This window comes from Oncorhynchus gorbuscha, linkage group LG09 (assembly GCF_021184085.1).
Source record: "Oncorhynchus gorbuscha isolate QuinsamMale2020 ecotype Even-year linkage group LG09, OgorEven_v1.0, whole genome shotgun sequence".
Taxonomy (NCBI): domain Eukaryota; kingdom Metazoa; phylum Chordata; class Actinopteri; order Salmoniformes; family Salmonidae; genus Oncorhynchus; species Oncorhynchus gorbuscha.
Genome location: NC_060181.1, coordinates 19,570,862 through 19,595,140, shown reverse-complemented (window position 1 = coordinate 19,595,140; position 24,279 = coordinate 19,570,862). Strand labels below are relative to the sequence as shown.

Genomic DNA, 24,279 nt, shown 5'->3' with positions numbered 1-24,279 from the left:
GAATCCATCATTGTCATATGAAGCCGCTGCTATAGCTACACTGACTGGACTGTAATATCAACTGTAGAGGCAATAGTTACCCACAGGGCACAGATGTCAGTTCAACAACTAGTTTTGAATTTGGTTGAGTTGTCAACTAACGTGAATTCAACGTGAAAATATCAAAACATTTCACTATGTCATTAGGTTAGAAGCTGGATGAAAAAAAATATGAAATGCCTTTACATTGATGATTTAAAAAAAATCCTATCAGTTTTTTTTTTACGTGACATGGAAACAACGTTGATTCAACCAGTTTGTGCCCTGTCGGTAGTTTTCTCTCTCTCATTTTGATGTCATATAAATGTTGTTATTTGTACAGCAGATTGCCCCTTTAAGTGTTATTCTGTTTGTCCTCATTACTCAATTGAGCATCACTGCATTCCATAACACTGAGAGCCAGCTCCTTGTCATTCAACTAATTCACCACCAAAGCTAGAAAACCACTTAAGATATAAGTTATGGGCATCACATAACACTTTAATTTACCAGACTTGGGGAAGCTCTTCCCTGCTCTAATCACTAAAGCGTGAGTTGTATCTCCTGTTGGATAATGACTGAGATCACGATGTTCCCTGTCTGTAAGCACGCTAACCCAGCAGCCTGTCCTCGCCCAGCAGCTAATCAACGGTTCGGTACATAAAACCCAGCTGAGCTGTACAAGACAGCTTGCTTCAACCAAACAAAAGAAGAGTGAAATAATTAGATAAACTGTTGCATCAATAGTGATTAACAATCTATATACTCTACACTCGTTAGTCCAACTCTCATTGCAGTCATTGTGTCACTGGTCAGATTGGTCAGTAAAGTACCTGTATTCAAAAGGCATCTCAGAGTAGGAGTGCTGATCTAGGATCAGTTTTGCCTTTTAGATCACATTCCATAAGAGTACATGGACAGGGAGGACCTGATCTTAGATTGATGTTTGATACAGATCTAGGACCAGTTCCCCCTTGTCCATAGAATCGTATTCAAGCAAAACTGATCCTAGATCAGAACTTGAGTGTAAGATGCTACATTGTCATTCCTATAGAGACTATTGGTTAAAATGATCTCTATAATCTACCTGTGGCCTGGCCAATTCCTTCTGCAGAAATTGGATTATTTATCAGTGTGCGGTCTTACCAGTGGTGTCCGGGCCGGGGTAGTCTGGGCAGTTCTGTGTGGCGTAGGTCCCCACCGGAGTCTCGTCCCAACATAACAAGCCATCCCACATACGACTACAGAACACACCTGCATCAGGGAGAATGACTTTTTAATATCTTTAGCTAACTGTTCATTAGTAACACTTCAGGCTACCTCCATATTGCTGAACCATGTGTTAACGATTCATGTCTAACCCTATTATTTACAGTACCAGTCAAAAGTTTGGACACACCTACTCATTCAAGGGTTTTTCTTAATTTGTAAGATTTTCTACATTGTAGAATAACAGTGAAGACATCAAAACTATGAAATAACACCTGTGGAATCATGTAGTAACCAAAAAAGTGTTAAACAAATCAAAATACATTTTATATTTTATATTCTTCAAAGTAGCCACCCTTTGCCTTAATGACAGCTTTACACACTCTTGGCATTCTATCAACCAGCTTCACCTGGAATGCTTTTCCAACAGTCTTGAAGGAGTTCCCACATATGCTAAGAACTTGTTGACTGCTTTTCCTATCCTTCTGCAGTCCAACTCATCCCAAACCATCTCAATTGGGATGAGGTCGAGTGGTTGTAGAGGCCAGGTCATCTGATGCAGCATTCCATCACTCTCCTTCTTGGTCAAATAGCCCTTACACAGCCTGGAGGTGTGTTTTGGGTCATTGTCCTGTTGAAAAACAAATGACAGTCCCACTAAGCGCAAACCAGATGGGATGGCGTATCACTGCAGAATGCTGTGTTAGCCATGCTGGTTAAGTGTGCCTTGAATTCTAAATAATTCACTGACTGTGTCACCAGCAAAGCACCCCCCACCATCACACCTCCTCCTCCATGATTCACGGTGGGAACCGCACATGCAGAGATCATCTGTTCACCTACTCTGTGTCTCACAAAGACACGGTGGTTGGAACCAAAAATCTTCAATTTGGACTCATCAGACCAAAGGACAGATTTCCACCAGTCTAATGTCCATTGCTCGTGTTTCTTGGCCCAAGCAAGTCTCTTCTTCTTATTAGTGTCCTTTAGTAGTGGTTTCTTTGCAGCAATTTGACCACGAAGGCCTGATTCACACAGTCTCCTCTGAACAGTTGATGTTGAGATGTGTCTGTTACTTGAACTCTGTGAAGTATTTATTTGGCCTGCAATTTCTGAGGCTGTTAACTCTAATCAACTTATCCTCTGCAGCAGAGGTAGCTCTGGGTCTTCCTTTGCTGTGGCAGTCCTCATGAGAGCAAGTTTCATCATAGCGCTTGATAGTTTGTTTGACTGCACTTGAAGAAACTTTCAAAGTTCTTGACATTCTCCATATTGACTGACCTTCATGTCTTAAAGTAATGATGAACTGTCGTTTCTCTTTGCTTATTTGAGCTGTTCTTGCCATAATATGGACTTGGTATTTTATCAAATAGGGCTATTTTCTGTATACCACCCCTACCTTGCCACAACACAACTGATTGGCTCAAATGCATTAAGAAGGAAAGAATTCCACAAATCAACTTTTAACAAGGCACACCTGTTAATTGAAATACATTCCAGGTGACTACATCATGAAGCTGGTTGAGATAATACCAAGAGTGTGCAAGCTGTCATCAATGCAAAGGGTGGCTACTTTGAAGAATCTAAAATATATTTTGATTTAACACCTTTTTGGTTACTACATGATTCCATATGTGTTATTTCATAGTTTTGATGTCTTTATTATTATTCCTCAATGTGAACATTTTTAGAAATAAAGAAAAACCCTTGAATGAGTAGGCGTGTCCAAAATTTTGACTGGTACTGTCCATTTGAAACATTTAGCAGATGCTCGGTGCCTTTAGCACTTTCCATAAAAGCAGAGATGCTCCAACCATTTAGCTATGGTAGTTTTATAGGCCTTTATCACTGCATTTAAGTCATTTATAGGCCTATATCACAGCATTTAATTATTTTATAGGCATTTATCACTGCATTTAAGTATTTTATAAGCATATATCACGGCATTTAAGTATTTTATAGGCATATATCACTGCATTTAAGAATGTAATAGGCTTATATCACTGCATTTAAGTATTTCATAGTATTTCATAGTATTTCATATTTCACTTATCACTGAATTTAATTATTTTATAGCCATATATCACTGCATTAAAGTATTTTATAGGCATATAACACTGCATTTAAGTATTTTATAGGCATATAACACTCCACCCCAAAACTATCTTTTGGTATTTTTTCATTAGTCCATTGTCGACACATTCCCATCTTGTCAGCAAACAAGTTTTCAAGATGTGTAACTTTCAAAATACAGAAATTATCTCCATATGGCGCATTTTACATCATATGATGCTGTGTTTTATATTATATAATGCAAAATATATCATACAAGATTATTTCTGTATTTTGAAAGTTATATACTATCTTGAAAACTTGATTGGTGACAAGCAAAACATTTTGGGACTATGTCAGCAATGGTCTAATGAAACAAATACCAAAAGATAGTACCAGCATTTCTATTACCTATAGCATCAAGGGAGCACTGATTACACATCCATCCACTAAGATTTACTTACGCAACAAAGGTCATAGCATCAACACTAGTGCTTTCTCAAAGAGCTCCATTAATCAGATTAACTCCCAGTAAGTAGTGTGATTAGATTAAAGGGGCAATCTGGGATTGGTACATCCATTTTTGTACTTTTAAATGAGTGATTTGTGCTTCACCTGTGATGTTGTGCTGCTGGTCTCGGCTGAACAGCTCAAGACATTTGTATTGACCCTCGGTCATGGTCTGCCTCTCGTCCTCTATTATGGCCAGGACAGGCCTGAGAGATGTGTCTGGGCCAGCAGGCTCAGAGCTGGACTCCCCGGCAACAGTTCCACTCTGCAAAGACACAGCAACAACTTCATCTTACCACAATAGAGCTATTTAACATCTAAGTGACTGGATAGTGATGTATGTGTATGTTGCACCTAGTCTGTGCTGCCCTGAAACTAATTGCCCTGCGCTGAATCAATTTGTATTGTGTTGTGACAATATTGGCATGCTTGTTCTTCAGCAGTCAATGTGTAATGATCTAGAATGAGTCCTAGAATGAGTTGTTCTCTTTCTATGGCATACTATTGGAATTGTGAGAGCGATTTATTGACAGTATAGTCCCACATGAACTTGGGACGGCAGGTAGCCTAGTGGTTAGAGGTAGGTAGCCTAGTGGTTAGAGGCAGGTAGCCTAGTGGTTAGAGGCAGGTAGCCTAGTGGTTAGAGGCAGGTAGCCTACTGGTTAGCGCGTTGGACTAGTAACTGAAAGGTTGCAAGATTAAATCCCTGTGCTGACAAGGTAAAAATCTGTTGTTCTGCCCCTGAACAAGGTAGTTAACCCACTGTTCCTAGGCTGTCATTGAAAATAAGAATTTGTTCTTAACTGACTTGCCTAGTTAAATAAAGGAAAAATGTATGTATTTTTTAATTCATCCTTATAGCAATAGAAGAATAGAGTATCATTCTGTGAGTGTCCCAATGCTGTACTTGAAACGTGCGTTGACATGGTGACAGATGACTAGCATACAAGAACCTACAAATTCTCTATCGATAGTTTTGTCAAACCGTGGTTGACTCATTCATGTATTCCTCCACACAGTAAAATGCATTTGAGAACTCACAAAATAATTAAGAAAAAGGGATAGATTTTTTATATGTAGAGGACAAGAGCGTCTCTCTGATCCTGTCTGTTCTCCTATTGTGTGGTTTGGATTTTTTTGTTGTTAAAAACCATGGGAGCTCGTCTCGTCTCCAATGCTGATGTAGATAACACTTCACTGCACAAAGACGAGAAGGAAATCAAGATTCAAATAGCATCTGTGTCCAATGTGTCGTCGTGAGTGTGACTCATCTCTCCTAATATTTCTACAGAGAATTAAGCCACTCAAGCGTTGGGGCTTGTCATTTCTCTCTCTCGCTCTCTCTCTTATTCTCTTGTTCTCTTTCTGCTTCCACACTTTAATTAATTATACATAAATGTTAACACAATAGCTTGAAGAGATTTGCTCGCAAACACCTCCCACCCGCCCTAACCTCCTCCCTTCTTTCTCTCTTTTTTAATTACTTTCATCTCTTCCCGTTGAACTTTTGAAGAGTTATTTTCCTTCTCCAGGGAATAGTACATCAGTTACCTGACAATTCAAAGCATACTGAGCTACAGACACAAACATAAAAGGAAGGGGAGATTTTTTTTTTCGTCTGAGAGAGTTTTCGGAATATTGACGATGTCCCATGTAGCAGTTTAGCAGCCGTACATATGATGTCACTCCAAACGTTGAAGTAAATGACGTCATACATACGACCACCAGGCCACCACCAATGTCAGCTTTAAAGGTCCAGACAGTGAGTAAACCTCACCTGTACACAAATGTCCTTCCTCTATCCTTTCCTCCACGCATCTTGCTGAAATAATAGTTACTTCAGAAGCTTAGAGTAAAGCTTCACTGGACGCAAAGACAAGTGCATGAACATCAGCCGGATTAAAGAGATCAGCATGAATTCGATTTACCTTTTACACTCAGCCAGGCAGACAAATGTAATTTAACTACATGGTATAAACACCTATCAGCAGCCAACTTATCATCAGGTGAACATTTCATTTCACATCGACACTGATAAATAGAAGACCAAATGGACAAAGGTATTATTATCAGTACAAAGGTATTATTATCAGTACAAAGGTATTATTATCAGTACAAAGGTATTATCATCAGTACAAAGGTATTATCATCAGTACAAAGGTATTATCATCAGTACAAAGGTATTATTATCAGTACAAAGGTACAAAGGTACATGCTTTACCTACTTTACCTCTACATGCTTTACCTACTTTACCTCTACATGCTTTACCTGTCACGACTTCCACCGAGGTTGGCTCTCCTGCCCGTTCGGGCTGTGCTCGGCGGTCGTCGTCACCGTCCTATTAGCCACTACCGATCCCTTTTCGGTTATCTGTTGGTTTTGTCTGATTGTTTTCACCTGTGTGTTAGTTAATTAGTATCTGTATATAATGTAGGTTGTCCCGCCCTTGTTTTGTGCGGGATTGTTTGCTTTTGTCATTTCGTTTCGGCTGTCGGTGTTTTCGTGTTTTATTTCTCCGGTTTGTCTGTTATTTCCTGTTTTGGATATTTTTCACCCTGTTTGTATTTTGGGTTGTCCATGTTTATTGTTGTTCAACGGAGAATAAACCTCTATTCATTATTTGCTCTCTGCGCCTGATTCCACCCACCTTGACTAGTCGTGACAGAATCCCGCACCACCCATGGAATCAGCAGGAGCAGCAGCGTCTCCTCTCCCATCGATGGAGGAGAGGGTCCTACATCATACCAGCGTGATTCACCGGATTGGTTCTGCTATGGACCAAATGATGGAGAGAATGGATCGATGGGAGAGAAGTGGCCTCCCCACCTCATCTCTAGCAACCCCTTCTCCAGCACCTCCTGTTTCTGCGACCACATCTGGCTCTGGGGCTCTTCGGCTGACACTCCCACGGGAGTTTGACGGATCGGCGGCTGGGTGCCAGGGTTTCCTCCTTCAACTGGAATTATACCTGGCTACCGTGCGTCCTGCTCCCTCTGGAGAGGAGAGCGTGCTCGCCCTCGTCTCCTGCTTGACAGGGGTGAGCCCTCGAGTGGGTCAACGCTGTGTGGAATGGTCCGGACTCGGGCTAAGGATAATTACCCAGAGTTCACCCGCCGATTCTGAGCTGTTTTTGACCATCCACCCGAGGGTCGGGCGGCGGGTGAACGGCTGTTTCACCTGCGTCAGGAGACGAGGAGCGTACAGGATTTTGCCCTAGAGTTTAGGACGTTGGCAGCAGAAGCAGGATGGAACGACAGGACCTTGATTGATCATTTTAGATGTAGTCTCAGGGAGGACGTCCGCAGGGAGCTGGCATGTCGGGACACCACATATTCACTGGATGGACTTATCGATCTGGCTATCCGTCTCGACAACCTGCTGGCTGCTCGCGGGCGTTCGGATCAGGTCCTGTCGTCTCCAATCCCCAGCCCCCCTGATCCTATCCCTATGGAATTAGGAGGTACGGCTTCGAGGGGGACCGGAGGAGGAGTGTCCTCCTGCACCAGTTGTGGTCGACGAGGGCACACGTCCGACCGGTGCTGGAGGAACTCTTCTAGGAGTCGGGAGGACAGGCAGAACACTGCTCGATCACCCCAGGTGAGTAAGCACCAAACTCATTCAGAGCTTCCTGTCGGTCATGTGTTTGTATTGATTTCTTTCCCTGGGTTTTCCCCCTCTCTACAGCATAAAGCGCTAGTCGATTCAGGTGCAGCTGGGAATTTTATGGATCGTGGGCTTGCATTAAGGCTAGGGATTCCCCTGGTGTCGTTAGATCAACCTTTCCCTGTGCACTCCTTAGATAGCCGACCATTAGGGTCAGGAGTAATTAGGGAGGCTACGGTGCCGCTGGACATGGTAACGCAGGGTGATCATAAGGAGCAGATTAGCCTGTTCCTTATAGATTCACCTGCGTTTCCAGTGGTGTTGGGGGTTCCCTGGTTAGCTCAACACAGCCCGGTGATTTTCTGGCGACAGGGGGCTCTTAAGGGGTGGTCAGAGGAGTGTACAGGTAGGTGTATAGGAGTTGCCGTTGGTGCGACTACGGTGGAGAGTCCAGACCAAGTTTCCACCGTGCGCATTCCCTCTGAATATGCCGATTTGGCTATCGCCTTCAGTAAAGGGAGGGCGACCAAATTACCACTTCATCATCGAGAGGACTGCGCGATAAACCTTCTGGAAAACGCTGCACTTCCTAGGAGTCACGTTTATCCATTGTCCCAGGAGGAGACAGTTGCGATGGAAACATATGTTTCCGAATCGCTGGGACAGGGGTACATTCAGCCCTCCATATCACCCGTTTCCTCAAGCTTCTTTTTTGTGAAGAAGAAGGATGGAGGTCTGCGTCCGGGTATTGATTATAGAGGTCTAAATTCCATTACAGTGGGGTTTAGTTACCCACTACCTCTCATCGCTACGGCAATGGAATCATTTCACGGGGCTCAATTCTTCACAAAACTGGACCTGAGGAGCGCGTATAATCTGGTACGTATCCGGGGAGGAGATGAGTGGAAAACCGCATTTAGTACTACTTCTGGTCATTATGAGTACCGCGTCATGCCATACGGTTTGAAGAATGCTCCAGCCATTTTCAAATCCTTCGTAGATGAGATTCTCCGAGACCTGCTCGGTCAGGGAGTGGTAGTGTACATTGATGACATCTTGATCTATTCTGCCACACGCGCGGAGCATGTGTCTCTGGTGCGTAAGGTACTTGGGCGACTACTGGAGCATGACCTATATTGCAAGGCGGAGAAATGTGAGTTTTTCAAACAGTCCGTTTCCTTCCTGGGGTATTGTATTTCCACCTCCGGGGTGGTAATGGAGGATGATCGCGTTACAGCCGTGCGTAATTGGCCGACTCCGACCACGGTGAAAGAAGTGCAGCGGTTTTTACGGTTTGCCAATTACTATCGGAGGTTTATCCGGGGTTTTGGTCAGGTGGCTGCTCCCATCACCTCACTGCTGAAGGGAGGATAATAATATATATGCCATTTAGCAGACGCTTTTATCCAAAGCCACTTACAGTCATGCGTGCATACATTCTACGTATGGGTGGTCCCGGGGATCGAACCCACTACCCTGGCGTTACAAGCGCCATGCTCTACCAACTGAGCTACAGAAGGACCAGCTTGCGCTGGTCAGCAGAGGCGGGCAGGGCTTTCAGTCGTCTGAAGGAGCTGTTCACCAATGCGCCCGTGTTGGCACATCCGGATCCCTCTTTAGCGTTCATAGTGGAGGTGGATGCGTCCGAGGCTGGGGTTGGAGCCGTGCTGTCCCAACGCTCGGGCGTGCCATCCAAACTCCGCCCCTGTGCTTTCTTTTCGAGCAAACTCAGCCCAGCGGAGCGAAACTATGATGTGGGGGACCGGGAGTTGTTAGCTGTAGTCAAGGCTCTGAAGGTGTGGAGACATTGGCTTGAGGGGGCTAAATACCCTTTTCTCATCTGAACTGACCATCGTAATCTTGAGTACATCCGGGAAGCTAAGAGACTAAATCCACGTCAGGCTAGATGGGCCATGTTTTTTTACTAGGTTCCAGTTTACCCTCACATATCGGCCAGGCTCCCAAAACACCAAAGCTGACGCACTGGCTCGCCTCTATGATACAGAGGAACGGTCAGTAGAGCCAACTCTCATCATTCCACCGTCATGTCTTGTGGCACCGGTGGTATGGGAGGTAGATGCTGAAATAGAGAGGGCCTCACGGTCAGAGCCGACTCCTCCTAACTGTCCAGTAGGGACCAAGTACGTGCCGAGGGTGGTCCGGGACAAGCTGATTAGGTGGGCTCATACTCTTCCCTCCTCGGGTCATCCTGGTATCAAGAGGACAGTGCAGAGTCTGAGAGGGAAATACTGGTGGCCCACACTGGCTAAAGACGTGAGATTTCATGTCTCCTCCTGCTCAGTGTGTGCTCAGAGCAAGGCTCCTCGGCACCTACCTAGAGGGAAATTACAACCCCTCCCCATTCCACAACGGCTGTGGACACATTTATCGGTGGATTTTCTTACCGACCTTCCCCCGTCCCAGGGAAGTACTACGATCCTGGTCGTTGTGGATCGGTTTTCTAAATCCTGTCGTCTTATTCCGTTGCCCGGTCTTCCTACGGCCCTGCAAACTGCTGAGGCTTTGTTTACCCATGTCTTCCGGCACTATGGGGTGCCTGAGGACATCGTCTCTGATCGGGGTCCCCAATTCACGTCCAGAGTGTGGAGGGCGTTTATGGAGAGACTGGGGGTCTCGGTTAGCTTAACCTCAGTTTTTCACCCCGAGAGTAATGGGCAGGTGGAGCGCGTTAACCAGGATGTGGGCAGGTTTCTGCGGTCCTACTGTCGGGACCGGCCTGGTGAGTGGGCAAGGTATGTTCCATGGGCCGAACTAGCCCAGAACTCCTTACGCCACTCCTCTACTAACTTGTCTCCTTTTGAGTGTGTGTTAGGTTACCAGCCGGTCCTGGCTCCATGGCATCAGAGTCAGACCGAGGCTCCTGCGGTGGAGGAATGGGTACAGCGCTCCAAGGACACCTGGAAAGCCGTTCAGGACTCATTACGGTTAGCGGGAGAACGGCAGAAGAGGAGCGCTGACCAGCACCGCAGTGAGACCCCCGTGTTTGCACCGGGGGACAGGGTCTGGCTCTCGACCCGAAACCTGTCCCTCTGCCTGCCCTGTCGGAAGCTGGGGCCACAGTGTAATATGTGTGTGGGGCCGTTCAAAGTCCTGAGGAGAATAAACGAGGTGTGTTATAGGTTACAACTTCCTAGGTATTACCGTATTAACCCCTCGTTTCATGTGTCTCTCCTCAGGCCGGTGGTGGCTGGTCCCCTGCAAGAAGGTGAGGTGTATGAGGTCCCTCCACCCCCTCTGGACATCGATGGGCCCCCGGCGTATACTGTTCGAGGCATTCTGGATTCTAGACGCCGGGTGGGGGGCCTATAGTACCTCGTGGACTGGGATGGGTACGGCCTGGACGAGAGATGCTGGGTTCCGGTGAGGGACATTTTGGACCCTTCTCTCCTGATAGAATTCCACCGTCCCCACCCGGATCGCCCAGCACCTCGTCCTCCGGGTCGTCCACGAGGACGGTGGCGGCGCGCTGCGGGAGCCGCGCGTCAGGGGGGGGGGGGGGGGGTACTGTCACGACTTCCGCCGAAGTTGGCTCTCTTGCCCGTCCGGGCTGTGCTCGGCGGTCGTCGTCACCGTCCTATTAGCCACTACCGATCCCTTTTCGGTTATCTGTTGGTTTTGTCTGATTGTTTTCACCTGTGTGTTAGTTAATTGGTGTCTGTATATAATGTAGGATATACCGCCCTTGTTTTGTGCGGGATTGTTTGTTTTTGCCATTTCGTTTCGGCTGTCGGTGTTTTTGTGTTTTATTTCTCCGGTTTGTCTGTTATTTCCTGTTTTGGATATTTTTCACCCTGTTTGTATTTTGGGTTGTCCGTGTTTATTGTTGTTCACCGGAGAATAAACCTCTATTCATTATTTGCTCTCTGCGCCTGATTCCACCCACCTTGACTAGTCGTGACATTACCTACTTTACCTCTACATGCTTTACCTACTTTACCTCTACATGCTTTACCTGGGCAAGCTCTACATGCTTTACCTACTTTACCTCTACATGCTTTAGCTACTTTACCTCTACATGCTTTACCTACTTTACCTCTACATGCTTTACCTACTTTACCTCTACATGCTTTACCTACTTTACCTCTACATGCTTTAGCTACTTTACCTCTACATGCTTTACCTACTTTACCTCTACATGCTTTACCTACTTTACCTCTACATGCTTTAGCTACTTTACCTCTACATGCTTTACCTAATTTACCTCTACATGCTTTACCTACTTTACCTCTACATGCTTTACCTACTTTACCTCTACATGCTTTACCTACTTTACCTCTACATGCTTTACCTACTTTACCTCTACATGCTTTATCTACTTTACCTCTACATGCTTTACCTACTTTACCTCTACATGCTTTACCTACTTTACCTCTACATGCTTTACCTACTTTACCTCTACATGCTTTACCTACTTTACCTCTACATGCTTTACCTACTTTACCTCTACATGCTTTAGCTACTTTACCTCTACATGCTTTACCTAATTTACCTATACATGCTTTACCTACTTTACCTCTACATGCTCTACCTACTTTACCTCTACATGCTTTACCTACTTTACCTCTACATGCTTTACCTACTTTACCTCTACATGCTTTACCTGGGCTGTTTACAAACAAAATCAAAGCGTGCACAACTTTGGGGCAGGACAGATGAGGTTGGCTTACAATCAAAAGATTACAACTAAACCATATTTCCTCTCCAAATCTTAATTGAAAACATCAATAAAGTTACCCAATATGCACTGTTGTTTCTCAAATACATTGTTACAGTTGTTGGTTAGCTAGCTGGTCCAAAATAGGGAGGGATTGTGAAACTACTTGTGTTTTTTAGTTGATTTACATTGGCCATTTTGTCAGTTTTACTATCTAATGTCTTCCATATTGCCAAATCTCCTCATCTGCTTGCATGCGCGTCACCTATTAAGGTGTTTTGGTACTTCCATTATGCACTATGCTTTTCTGCACGCTTACTGTTCCACAGGTCAATATAGTCTACCTGTCTAAAGGTCTATCCTATCCTAGTGACAATAGTGGTAGGTGGATCGTTTGTCCAGATCTGCAATCGGCTAACTAGCAATCATACCACAGATTAAATCATTCACATCTGCACAGATTTTTAATATAAATCCACAAGATAGAAGAGTAGCTGATAGGCAGGGGAGAGGCCAGTGTGTTATTGCGCTTGGATTTATTTATCTGTATGTACGATTTTTACTGCTCTAAGGATATAATTATTGTTGATAACCTTATTTACTATTATGTAGTGATTTCTTGCTCACTCTTTATGAGGTGTGCACTGCACAGAATACCATAAGCATTATCACTGAATTATCACAGTGACTTATTGTAATATTTGTTTATGTGTCAATTAATCCCGTGAGCCAGCGTTCGGCAATCAAAGCTGTATCGGAGGCGGCAGAAGGCAGCAGTCAGTGGCTCTGGATGAAGAGGAAAGACCCCAGCTGGGCCCCAAAGTGAGAGGGCCAGGAGGTATGCGGTCAACAATGCTTGACTCAGGGAGGAGGACGCCCCTGCCATGCATAGTCCCATGGGATGTTGGCTATCAACAACAAGGCAACTCCTATGACTAATTGGGAATGGGACGCAAGCGTAGGATTGATCACCCTGTTGCTGGCCGCCTTTGGGGAGGGTGTATAGTGTGAAAGGCCGAAACACCCTAGGAACCAAAGGTACACTACTGACGATGCGCTCCCCAAATTTCACCACGCTCACTGTTCATTAACTCTTGGAAGTGCTTGCACAAAGGATAGTAACATCTCATCCTGTGTTCTTGGAATCAATCAATCAATCAAATGTATTTATAAAGCCCTTTTTACATCAGCCGATGTCACAAAGTGCTATACAGAAACCCAGTCTAAAACCCCAAACAGCAAGCAATGCAGATGTAGAAGCACAGCGATTTGACACTAAATAAAATAGGCTACCTGTAGGCTACCTGCGCACATTCATCCACTCCACTCTAATATAATTCCAGCATCCAAACTGCGCCAACCTTTTGATTAATGGAAAGAGACAAAATGCCCCCAAAAATCTGTTACAAAACATCAAAGAGTTTAATGACATTCAGAGATTGCCAAACCAAGCCTTGGATACTGAGTAGGAAGGGATGTATTTTCAGCTTGTCGAGAATGAACATTCTCTACTTGATTGTGGTGTTGGAAAAACAAACATGACGATAAGCGCTCGAAGTCGGTAGTCGTTATGCAGTTATTCATTGCTTATTGGATGTGTTTGGTGCATTTGCACAGAAACCAGTTTGTGGAAAATTTGTTGCATATATTTTTTTGTAATTATAAATATAATATCAAGATTTTAAAAATCTGATTTCCCCCTAGTTGATTATTGTTTGTAGCTGGCTTTGATCGTAGTGTAATGAGACAGGCAGGGAAAGTGAGCTCGTCCCCCCTCCCTTAGTATAGTCGTGCATAAGTAAAAACACCTCAAAACAAGACATGGTATTACAAACTGTAATTACACAAATGTTCTAACAAATTACCATTATACATAATACCCTTTGCATCTCATGAACAATACATGAGGCTGATATCTGCTGCCTTGAGTTTCATGATAATAAAGTAACAAAAGGCAAAGACAGTGGCATTTGTGCTATAAGGTTTTTATAACTGGTTTTCCATGCCAGCTGACCATTGGGTTTAAGTAAAGTATGATGAGGGTTGGCAAACAAGTGGGGATGCATCCAGCAAGCATGCTCACTCACTCACTCTCGCTCTCACTCACTCACTCACTCACTCACTCACTCACTCACTCACTCACCCACTCACTCACTCACTCACTCACACACAGACAGACAGACAGACAGACAGACAGACAGACAGACAGACAGACAGACAGACAGACAGACAGACAGACAGACAGACAGACAGACAGACAGACAGACAGACAGACAGACAGACAGACAGACAGACAGACAGACAGACAGACAGACAGACAGACAGGCAGGCAGAGGCAGACAGACAGACAGACAGACAGACAGACAGACAGACAGACAGACAGACAGACAGACAGACAGACAGACAGACAGACAGACAGACAGACAGACAGACAGACAGACAGACAGACAGACAGACAGACAGACAGACAGACAGACAGACAGACAGAGAGAGAGAGAGACAGACAGACAGGGACACAGATACACACCAGCCAACCAGCCTCTGCCATTCATAGAAAGTATCTGCTGAGCGTCAGTCATGGCTGAAAGATCTTCTGGCTTTTAGGTCATCCATGCCTTTAGTTGCCAATCTGAACCAATTAGTGATTAACGGATTAGTGACCTACGTCAAATTAATCTCTCTGATTTTCTCTATGCGTTGAAAACCAGCACAGCAAAACGTATTGCAGTTTATCTAGTACTTTGAGACAATGCATGGTATTTTATCAAGTTAAAACACAGTTACAGAACAAATCCTGTACAATTTGGTAAAAAATTACAGTAATATATAAATTGCATTACAGTAATAAACACAGGAAAAAGTAATCTAACAACAAGTATTTACAGTACCAGTCAAAGGTTTGGACACACCTACTCATTCCAGAGTTTTAATTTATTTGTACTATTTTCTACATTGTAGAATAATAGTGAATACGTCAAACCTATGAAATACACATATGGAATCATGTAGTAACCAAAAAAGTGTAAAGCAAATCTAAATATATTTACATTTTTAGATTCCTCAAAGTAGCCACCCTTTGCCTTGATGACAACTTTGCACACTCTTGGTGTGCAACTTTGCACTCTTGATGACAACTTTGCACACTTAGCTTCATGAGAAACTACCTGGAATGCATTTCAATTAACAGGTGTGCTTTGTTGATTTGTTGATTTGTGGAATTTCTTCCCGTATTATTGCGTTTGAGCCAATCAGTTGTGTTGTGACAAGGTAGGGGTGGTATACAGAAGACAGCCCTATTTGGTAAAAGACCAAGTCCATATTATGGCAAGAACAGCTCAAATAAGAGAAATGACAGTTCATCATTACTATCTTGTCACAACACAACTGATTGGCTCAAACCCACCGTGAAGCATGGAGGAGGAGGTGTGATGGTGTGGGTGATTGGCTGGTGACACTGTCAGTGATTTATTTAGAATTCAAGGCACACTTAACCAGCATGGCTATCACAGCATTCTGCAGTGATACGCCATCCCATGTGGTTTGCGCTTAGTGGGACAGTCATTTGATTTTCAACAGGACAATGACCCAAAACATACATCCAGGCTGTGTAAGGGCTATTTGACCAAGAAGGAGAGTGATGAAGTGCTGCAACAGATGACCTAGCCTCCACAATCACCCAACCTCAACCCAATTGAGATGGTTTGTATGAGTTGGACCGCAGAGTGAAGGAAAAGCGGCCAACAAGTTCTCAGCATATGTGGGAACTCCTTTAAGACTGTTGGAAAAGCATTCCAGGTGAAGCTGGTTGAGAGAATGCCAAGAATGTATTCACTATTATTCTACAATGTAGAAAATAGTAAACATAAAGAAAAACCCTTGAATGAGTAGATGTGTCCTTATTTTTGTTAATGAGAAGCTGAAGATGTACTCACCACCATGAAAGATATCAAAAGCCAGTAGGAGCTTTTTAACCCCATACTGTCTGGTCCCAGCCAAGTCTGTGGAGACAGAGAAGAGAAGGAAAGAAAAACATTCTAGCGGAAAATTGGATTAACAAACAGAACCAGGTTGTTGCCTTGAATCACGATTAGGCAGCCTTGAGGGTTGAGAACAGCACAACATTCTTTACTCTTGAATACTAATATACTGCAACAGTGGTTCCCATATTGACTGTTCCGGGGATATTCAAGTTTTTCTGTCCCGGGTTGTGGTGTGTGTGTGTGTGTTTGTGTTTGTGTGTGTGTGTGTGTGTGTGTGTGTGTGTGTGTGTGTGTGTGTGTGTGTGTGTGTGTGTGTGTGTGTGTGTGTGTGTGTGTGTGTGTGTGTGTGTGTGTGTGTGTGTGTGTGTGTGTGTGTGTGTGTGTGTGTGTGTGTGTGTGTGTGTGTGTGTGTGTGTGTGTGTCTGCGCGCATGTGTGTTTGCATTCATGTATGTGACTGACAAAAAAAAGTTTGTGACCGTTCAAAAAGAGATGGAGAGAGAGAGGAGGAAAACTGGAGCGAGAGAGAGAGAGGAGGAAAACTGGAGAGAGAGAGAGAGGAGGAAAACTGGAGAGAGAGAGAGAGAGAGAGAGAGAGAGAGAGAGAGAGAGAGAGAGAGAGAGAGAGAGAGAGAGAGAGAGGAGAAAAACTGGAGAGAGAGAGAGGAGGAAAACTGGAGAGAGAGAGAGAGGAGGAAAACTGGAGAGAGAGAGAGGAGGAAAACTGGAGAGAGAGAGAGAGGAGGAAAACTGGAGAGAGAGAGAGATAGGAGGAAAACTGGAGAGAGAGAGAGAGAGAGAGAGGAGGAAAACTACAGTGTGAGAGAGAGGAGGAAAGGAGGAAAACTACAGTGTGAGAGAGGTGGAAAACTGGAGAGAGAGGAGGAAAACTACAGTGTGAGAGAGAGAGGAGGAAACTACAGTGTGAGAGAGAGAGGAGGAAAACTACAGTGTGAGAGAGAGGAGGAAAACTACAGTGTGAGAGAGAGAGAGAGGAAAACTACAGTGTGAGAGAGAGGAGGAAAACTACAGTGTGAGAGAGAGGAGGAAAACTGGAGAGAGGAGGAAAACTACAGTGTGAGAGCGAGAGGAGGAAAACTACAATGTGAGAGAGAGAGGAGGAAAACTACAGTGTGAGAGAGAAGAGGAAAACTACAGTGTGAGAGAGAGGAGGAAAACTACAGTGTGAGAGAGAGAGGAGGAAAACTACAGTGTGAGAGAGAGAGGAGGAAAACTACAGTGTGAGAGAGAGGAGGAAAACTAGAGAGAGGGAAAACTACAGTGTGAGAGAGAGAGAAAAGGAAAACTACAGGGAGAGAGAGGAGGAAAACTACAGTGTGAGAGAGAGGGGGGAAAACTGGAGAGAGGGAAAACTACAGTGTGAGAGAGAGGGGGGAAACTACAGTGTAAGAGAGAGGAGGAAAACTACAGTGTGAGAGAGAGGAGGAAAACTACAGTGTGAGAGAGAGGGGGAAACTACAGTGTGAGAGAGAGAGGGGAAACTACAGTGTGAGAGAGAGGGGAGAAACTACAGTGTGAGAGAGAGGAAGAAAACTACAGTGTGAGAGAGAGGAGGAAAACTACAGTGTGAGAGAGAGGGGGGAAACTACAGTGTGAGAGAGAGGAGGAAAACTACAGTGTGAGAGAGAGGAGGAAAACTACAGTGTGAGAGAGAGGAGGAAAACTAGAGAGAGGGGGGAAACTACAGTGTGAGAGAGAGGAAAACTACAGTGTGAGAGAGAGGGGGGAAACTACAGTGTGAGAGAGAGGAGGAAAACTACAGTGTGAGAGAGAGGAGGAAAACTACAGTGTGAGAGAGAGGAGGAAAACTACAGTGTGAGAGAGAGGGGGAAAACTACAGTGTGAGAGAGAGGGGGAAACTACCGTGTGAGAGAGAGGAGGAAAACTACAGTGTGAGAGAGAGGGGGGAAACTACAGTGTGAGAGAGAGGGGGAAAACTGGAGAGAGAGGAGGAAAACTACAGTGTGTGAGAGAGAGGAGGAAAACTACAGTGTGAGAGAGAGGAGAGAAAAAACTGGAGAGAGAGGAGGAAAACTACAGTGTGAGAGAGAGAGGAAAACTGGAGAGAGAGGAGGAAAACTACAGTGTGAGAGAGAGGGGGAGAGAGAGGAAAACTACAGTGTGGGAGAGAGAGAGGAGGAAAACTACAGTGTGAGAGAGAGGAGGAAAACTGGAGAGAGAGGAGGAAAACTACAGTGTGAGAGAGAGAGGGAAAAACTACAGTGTGTGAGAGAGAGAGAGGAGGGAAACTAGTGTGAGAGAGAGGAGGAAAACTAGAGAGAGAGAAAAAAACTACAGTGTGAAAGAGAAAGAAAAGGAAAACTACAGCGAGAGAGAGAGGAGGAAAACTACAGTGTGAGAGAGAGAGGAGGGAAACTAGTGTGAGAGAGAGGAGGAAAACTAGAGAGAGAGAAAACTACAGTGTGAAAGAGAAAGAAAAGGAAAACTACAGCGAGAGAGAGAGGAGGAAAACTACAGTGTGAGAGAGAGGGGGAAAACTACAATGTGAGAGAGAGGAGGAAAACTAGAGAGAGGGAAAACTACAGTGTGTGAGAGAGAGGAGGAAAACTACAGTGTGAGAGAGAGGAGGAAAACTGGAGAGAGAGGAGGAAAACTACAGTGTGAGAGAGAGGAGGAAAACTGGAGAGAGAGGAGGAAAACTACAGTGTGAGAGAGAGAGAGGAGGAAAACTACAGTGTGGGAGAGAGAGGAGGAAAACTACAGTGTGAGAGAGAGGAGGAAAACTGGAGAGAGAGGAGGAAAACTACAGTGTGAGAGAGAGAGGAGGAAAACTACAGTGTGTGAGAGAGAGGAGGGAAACTAGTGTGAGAGAGAGGAGGAAAACTAGAGAGAGAGAAAACTACAGTGTGAAAGAGAAAGAAAAGGAAAACTACAGCGAGAGAGAGAGGAGGAAAACTACAGTGTGAGAGAGAGGGGGAAAACTACAATGTGAGAGAGAGGAGGAAAACTAGAGAGAGGGAAAACTACAGTGTGAGAGAGAGAGAAAAGGAAAACTACAGCGAGAGAGAGAGGAGGAAAACTACAGTGTGAGAGAGAGGGGGAAAACTACAGTGTGAGATAGAGATGAGGAGGAAAACTACAGTAAGAGAGAGAGAGAAAAGGAAAACTACAGCGAGAGAGAGAGGAGGAAAACTACAGTGTGAGAGAGAGGGGGAAAACTACAGTGTGAGATAGAGATGAGGAGGAAAACTACAGTAAGAGAGAGAGGAGGAAAACTACAGTGTGAGAAAGAGGAGGAAAACTACAGTGTGAGAGAGAGGAGGAAAACTACAGTGTGTGAGAGAGGGGGGAAACTACAGTGTGAGAGAGAGGAGGAAAACTACAGTGTGTGAGAGAGGGGGGAAACTACAGTGTGAGAGAGAGGGGGGAAACTACAGTGTGAGAGAGAGGAGGAAAACTAGAGAGAGGGAAAACTACAGTGTGAGAGAGAGGGGGAAAACTACAGTGTGAGAGAGAGGGGGGAAACTACAGTGTGAGAGAGAGGGGGAAAACTGGAGAGAGAGAGAAGGAAAACTACAGTGTGTGAGAGAGAGGAGGAAAACTACAGTGTGAGAGAGAGGAGGAAAACTGGAGAGAGAGGAGGAAAACTACAGTGTGAGAGAGAGAGGAGGAAAACCACAGTGTGAGAGAGAGAGGAGGAAAACTACAGTGTGAGAGAGAGGAGGAAAACTGGAGAGAGAGGAGGGAAAACTACAGTGTGAGAGAGAGGAAGAAAACTGGAGAGAGAGGAGGAAAACTACAGTGTGAGAGAGAGAGGAGGAAAACTACAGTGTGAGAGAGAGAGGAGGGAAACTAGTGTGAGAGAGAGGAGGGAAACTAGAGAGAGGGAAAACTACAGTGTGAATAAGAAAGAAAAGGAAAACTACAGCGAGAGAGAGAGGAGGAAAACTACAGTGTGAGAGAGAGGGGGAAAACTACAATGTGAGAGAGAGAGAGGAGGAAAACTGGAGAGAGGGAAAACTACAGTGTGAGAGAGAGAGAAAATGAAAACTACAGCGAGAGAGAGAGGAGGAAAACTACAGTGTGAGAGAGAGGGGGAAAACTACAGTGTGAGATAGAGATGAGGAGGAAAACTACAGCAAGAGAGAGAGGAGGAAAACTACAGTGTGAGAGAGAGGAGGAAAACTACAGTGTGAGAGAGGGGAGGAAAACTACAGTGTGTGAGAGAGGGGGAAAACTGGAGAGAGAGAGAAGGAAAACTACAGTGTGTGAGAGAGAGGAGGAAAACTACAGTGTGAGAGAGAGGAGGAAAACTGGAGAGAGAGGAGGAAAACTACAGTGTGAGAAAGAGAGGAGGAAAACCACAGTGTGAGAGAGAGAGGAGGAAAACTACAGTGTGAGAGAGAGGAGGAAAACTGGAGAGAGAGGAGGGAAAACTACAGTGTGAGAGAGAGGAGAAAAACTGGAGAGAGAGGAGGAAAACTACAGTGTGAGAGAGAGAGGAGGAAAACTACAGTGTGAGAGAGAGGGGGAAAACTACATTGTGAGAGAGAGAGAGGAGGAAAACTAGAGAGAGGGAAAACTACAGTGTGAGAGAGAGAGAAAAGGAAAACTACAGCGAGAGAGAGAGGAGGAAAACTACAGTGTGAGAGAGAGGGGGAAAACTACAGTGTGAGATAGAGATGAGGAGGAAAACTACAGCAAGAGAGAGAGGAGGAAAACTACAGTGTGAGAGAGAGGAGGAAAACTACAGTGTGAGAGAGAGGAGGAAAACTACAGTGTGAGAGAGAGGGGGGAAACTATAGTGTGAGAGAGAGGAGGAAAACTACAGTGTGAGAGAGAGGAGGAAAACTACAGTGTGAGAGAGAGGGGGGAAACTACAGTGTGAGAGAGAGGGGGAAACTACAGTGTGTGAGAGAGGGGGAAAACTACAGTGTGAGAGAGAGGAGGAAAACTACAGTGTGAGAGAGAGGAGGAAAACTACAGTGTGAGAGAGGAGGAAAACTACAGTGTGAGAGAGAGGAGGAAAACTACACTGTGAGAGAGAGGAGGAAAACTAGAGCGAGAGGAGGAAAACTACAGTGTGAGAGAGAGGAGGAAAACTACAGTGTGAGAGAGAGGAGGAAAACTACAGTGTGAGAGAGGAGGAAAACTACAGTGTGAGAGAGGAGGAAAACTAGAGCGAGAGGAGGAAAACTACAGTGTGAGAGAGAGGAGGAAAACTACAGTGTGAGAGAGAGAGGAGGAAAACTAGAGCGAGAGAGAGAGAGGGAAAACTACAGCGAGAAAGAGAGGAGGAAAACTACAGCGAGAGAGAGAGGAGGAAAACTACAGCGAGAGAGAGGAGGAAAACTACAGCAATAGCAAGAGAGAGAGAATGATATCGATCGTGGCTGACAACACAAGAGGCAGACAAAAATAGTTAATGCTAGTTAATCATTGTATTGTCAACAGTGGTGCTTCTTTCTCAGGTTGAATGGCTGGACTGCCATGCCTGGGAGTTAGATTAGAATTCCCCTCAGGTCTCTTTACATTGGCCCTGCAGATCCCTATTGTAAACCCATTACGCCAATCAGTGCACTGCTGTTAGCTTTCCACACCTCACTGGGGCTCCACAGCAGGTTCCACTGTCAGTTGATAGACATACATCAGTAAGCATGTCATTGTGACTGGCTTTGGAGGTCGGAGGGGGGCTGGGGGAGTGTGTTCAGTCTTAGAGGAGAAAGAACTGGAGAGGTGATTAAGCACTGCATTAATGTTGCTGTGCTTAAGCTCTTAATTATTCTCGTGTGTTACTTAAAAACCTATCAGCCCTATATGAACATTATTGATGTGACATAATAAGCTGTGGCTTACTGGTGGATAAGGAGCAGTGTAGGAAAGGAAATTATATCAGTACAAGTGCATTCGCTACCATACACCCTGAAAATACATCCTCAGAACAGGCATGGTCATCTGAACAGCTTGGAGTAGAAGTTACCTGTAGGCACATATCTATGATCAGCATAACCTCCCAGAATCGGCAAAAAAACAGTCAAACTGACCACAGATCAGTGCCTAGGTGGAACTCCCGCTGAGCACAGACAGTTAAAGCCCCTGTTCGTCTCTGCATGCCAGCTCCAGCTCCTACCCCTGCCAGATGGCTGAGGGCAGTGCCACACAGAGAACAAGGTACTTATCTGCTGCTGGCATGGCTTACCCACCCACCCCTGCCTGTGAAATGGTGCACAGAGAGAAATATGGGAATAGGTGGGTGTTACAGAAAAATGCCAGTGTACATTTCTGTGGCACCCAGACAAGAGAAGGAAGGAAGGAGAGAAGGGCGGGGATTGTAATGTATGTGCGAGGTCTACCTTTTTACCTGGATCCTGATCCTGTGTTACTACTGTGAGGCAGTGTCCCTCGGGTCGTTGTTCCAAAGGCACAGTGTTAATGACAAACTTTTATGGGCTATCAATTCTATACAGGAACACCTCTGATACGGTTTATAAGCCATACATTTATAATTCAAGACTTCAAGGGAACAGAGACAGTTGTAGCTTAAAGAGCAAGTTTTTCATGCAATGGTCATTTTGGAGAAAATTATGGATATTTGAACGTGACAATGTAGTGTTGCCCGTAATCTCGGTTAATCCAGAACTAAAGTCTCACCCAATTGTTAAAATGCTAGATTAAATTGTGATTTGTCCAACGCGCTGGAACTAGTGCTGCTCATGCATCCTGTTGTATCATGACAGATCTACGGAACCATTTCGGTTTACGCAATCTGTCCACATGAGATTTTGTTGCCAGGAACGAAAACTTTGGGGACACATTGACCTGTGGAGAATTTGGAGAAAAGCTGAACTTCATTTAAGGACACAGTCCACGGAGTATACCGCAGGGAACAACCAGAGGGACTAGCCTTAAAAAGTAGTGAAACTCAAACCAACAACTACATAAATCAAACGACAGCAGTGGAAGAAGATAGATCGTAAATGGGTCCGAGCCTGAGAAACTATTAAGAAACCAGTAACCACCCATCAGGACACAAGCTGTTTGAATTCACACTCAGTATTCACGCTCAGTCGAGCGTCGTTCCTTTTCTTGGATCTTTGTGTGTGTCTCAAAAAGCACCGTTTTCCCTATTTAGTGCACTACCTGCCTCAGACAGCCCTCTAAGACGTGCAACACATTAGGGAGAGAACTCTATTACAGAAATGGAGTTTTAACAAGAAGTATGACAGCCTGGTCTACATCAATACTGATATCTGTGGACTAAAATTGGACATAAGTGAATTGCAAACCATTATAGTCAACAGCGATCAGGTCTTTGGACAAAGACAGAATGAGAAACACTATAGGCTTTATGGATATAATGTAATGTAATATAATAATATATAATAATATAATTTAATATTATAATATAATAATATAAAATAATAATATTATGAAGTAATATAATATAAAAGTATTATAATGTAATATAATGATTTAATAATATAATAATGTAATATCATATAATAATATATTAATATAATATAATAATATTATAAAGTAATATAATATTATAATGTAATATAATGATTTAATCATGTAATAATATAATGTAATATAATATAATTTAATATCATATTATATAATAATATAATAATAGAATGTAATAATATGAAATAATAATATAATGTAATATAATATGATAATATAATACTGTAATATAATACTATAATGTAATAATCATAATAATATCATATCATATAATAATATAATATATTATGATAATATCATATAATAGTGCAATATAATACTATAACACAATAATCATAATAATGTAATATTTACATTTACATTTAAGTCATTTAGCAGACGCTCTTATCCAGAGCGACTTACAAATTGGTGCATTCACCTTATGACATCCAGTGGGACAGTCACTTAACAATAGAGCATCTAAAACTTAGGGGGGGTGGGGTGAGAGGGATTACTTAACCTATCCTAGGTATTCCTTAAAGAGGTGGGGTTTCAGGTGTCTCCGGAAGGTGGTGATTGACTCCGCTGTCCTGGCGTCGTGAGGGAGTTTGTTCCACCATTGGGGGGCCAGGGCAGCGAACAGTTTTGACTGGGCTGAGCGGGAGCTGTACTTCCTCAGTGGTAGGGAGGCGAGCAGGCCAGAGGTGGATGAACGCAGTGCCCTTGTTTGGGTGTAGGGCCTGATCAGAGCCTGGAGGTACTGAGGTGCCGTTCCCCTCACAGTAATAGAATAATAGAATAATA

The 24,279-nt window shown here is 44.1% G+C and overlaps 1 protein-coding gene across 1 annotated transcript in view; it reads right to left on the bottom strand.

Moving 5' to 3' along the window:
• Positions 1–24,279, bottom strand: part of LOC124042723 (calcitonin gene-related peptide type 1 receptor-like) — a 105,678-nt gene that overhangs the window by 47,466 nt on the left and 33,933 nt on the right. The window contains exons 2-4 of the mRNA XM_046360823.1: positions 16,001–16,066; positions 3,895–4,054; positions 1,165–1,272 (exon numbers count right to left, since the gene is read on the bottom strand). Of these exons, the coding sequence (XP_046216779.1) occupies positions 1,165–1,272; positions 3,895–4,054; positions 16,001–16,045 (313 nt within the window). The 5' untranslated portion in view covers positions 16,046–16,066. The remainder of the gene's footprint in view (positions 1–1,164; positions 1,273–3,894; positions 4,055–16,000; positions 16,067–24,279) is intronic.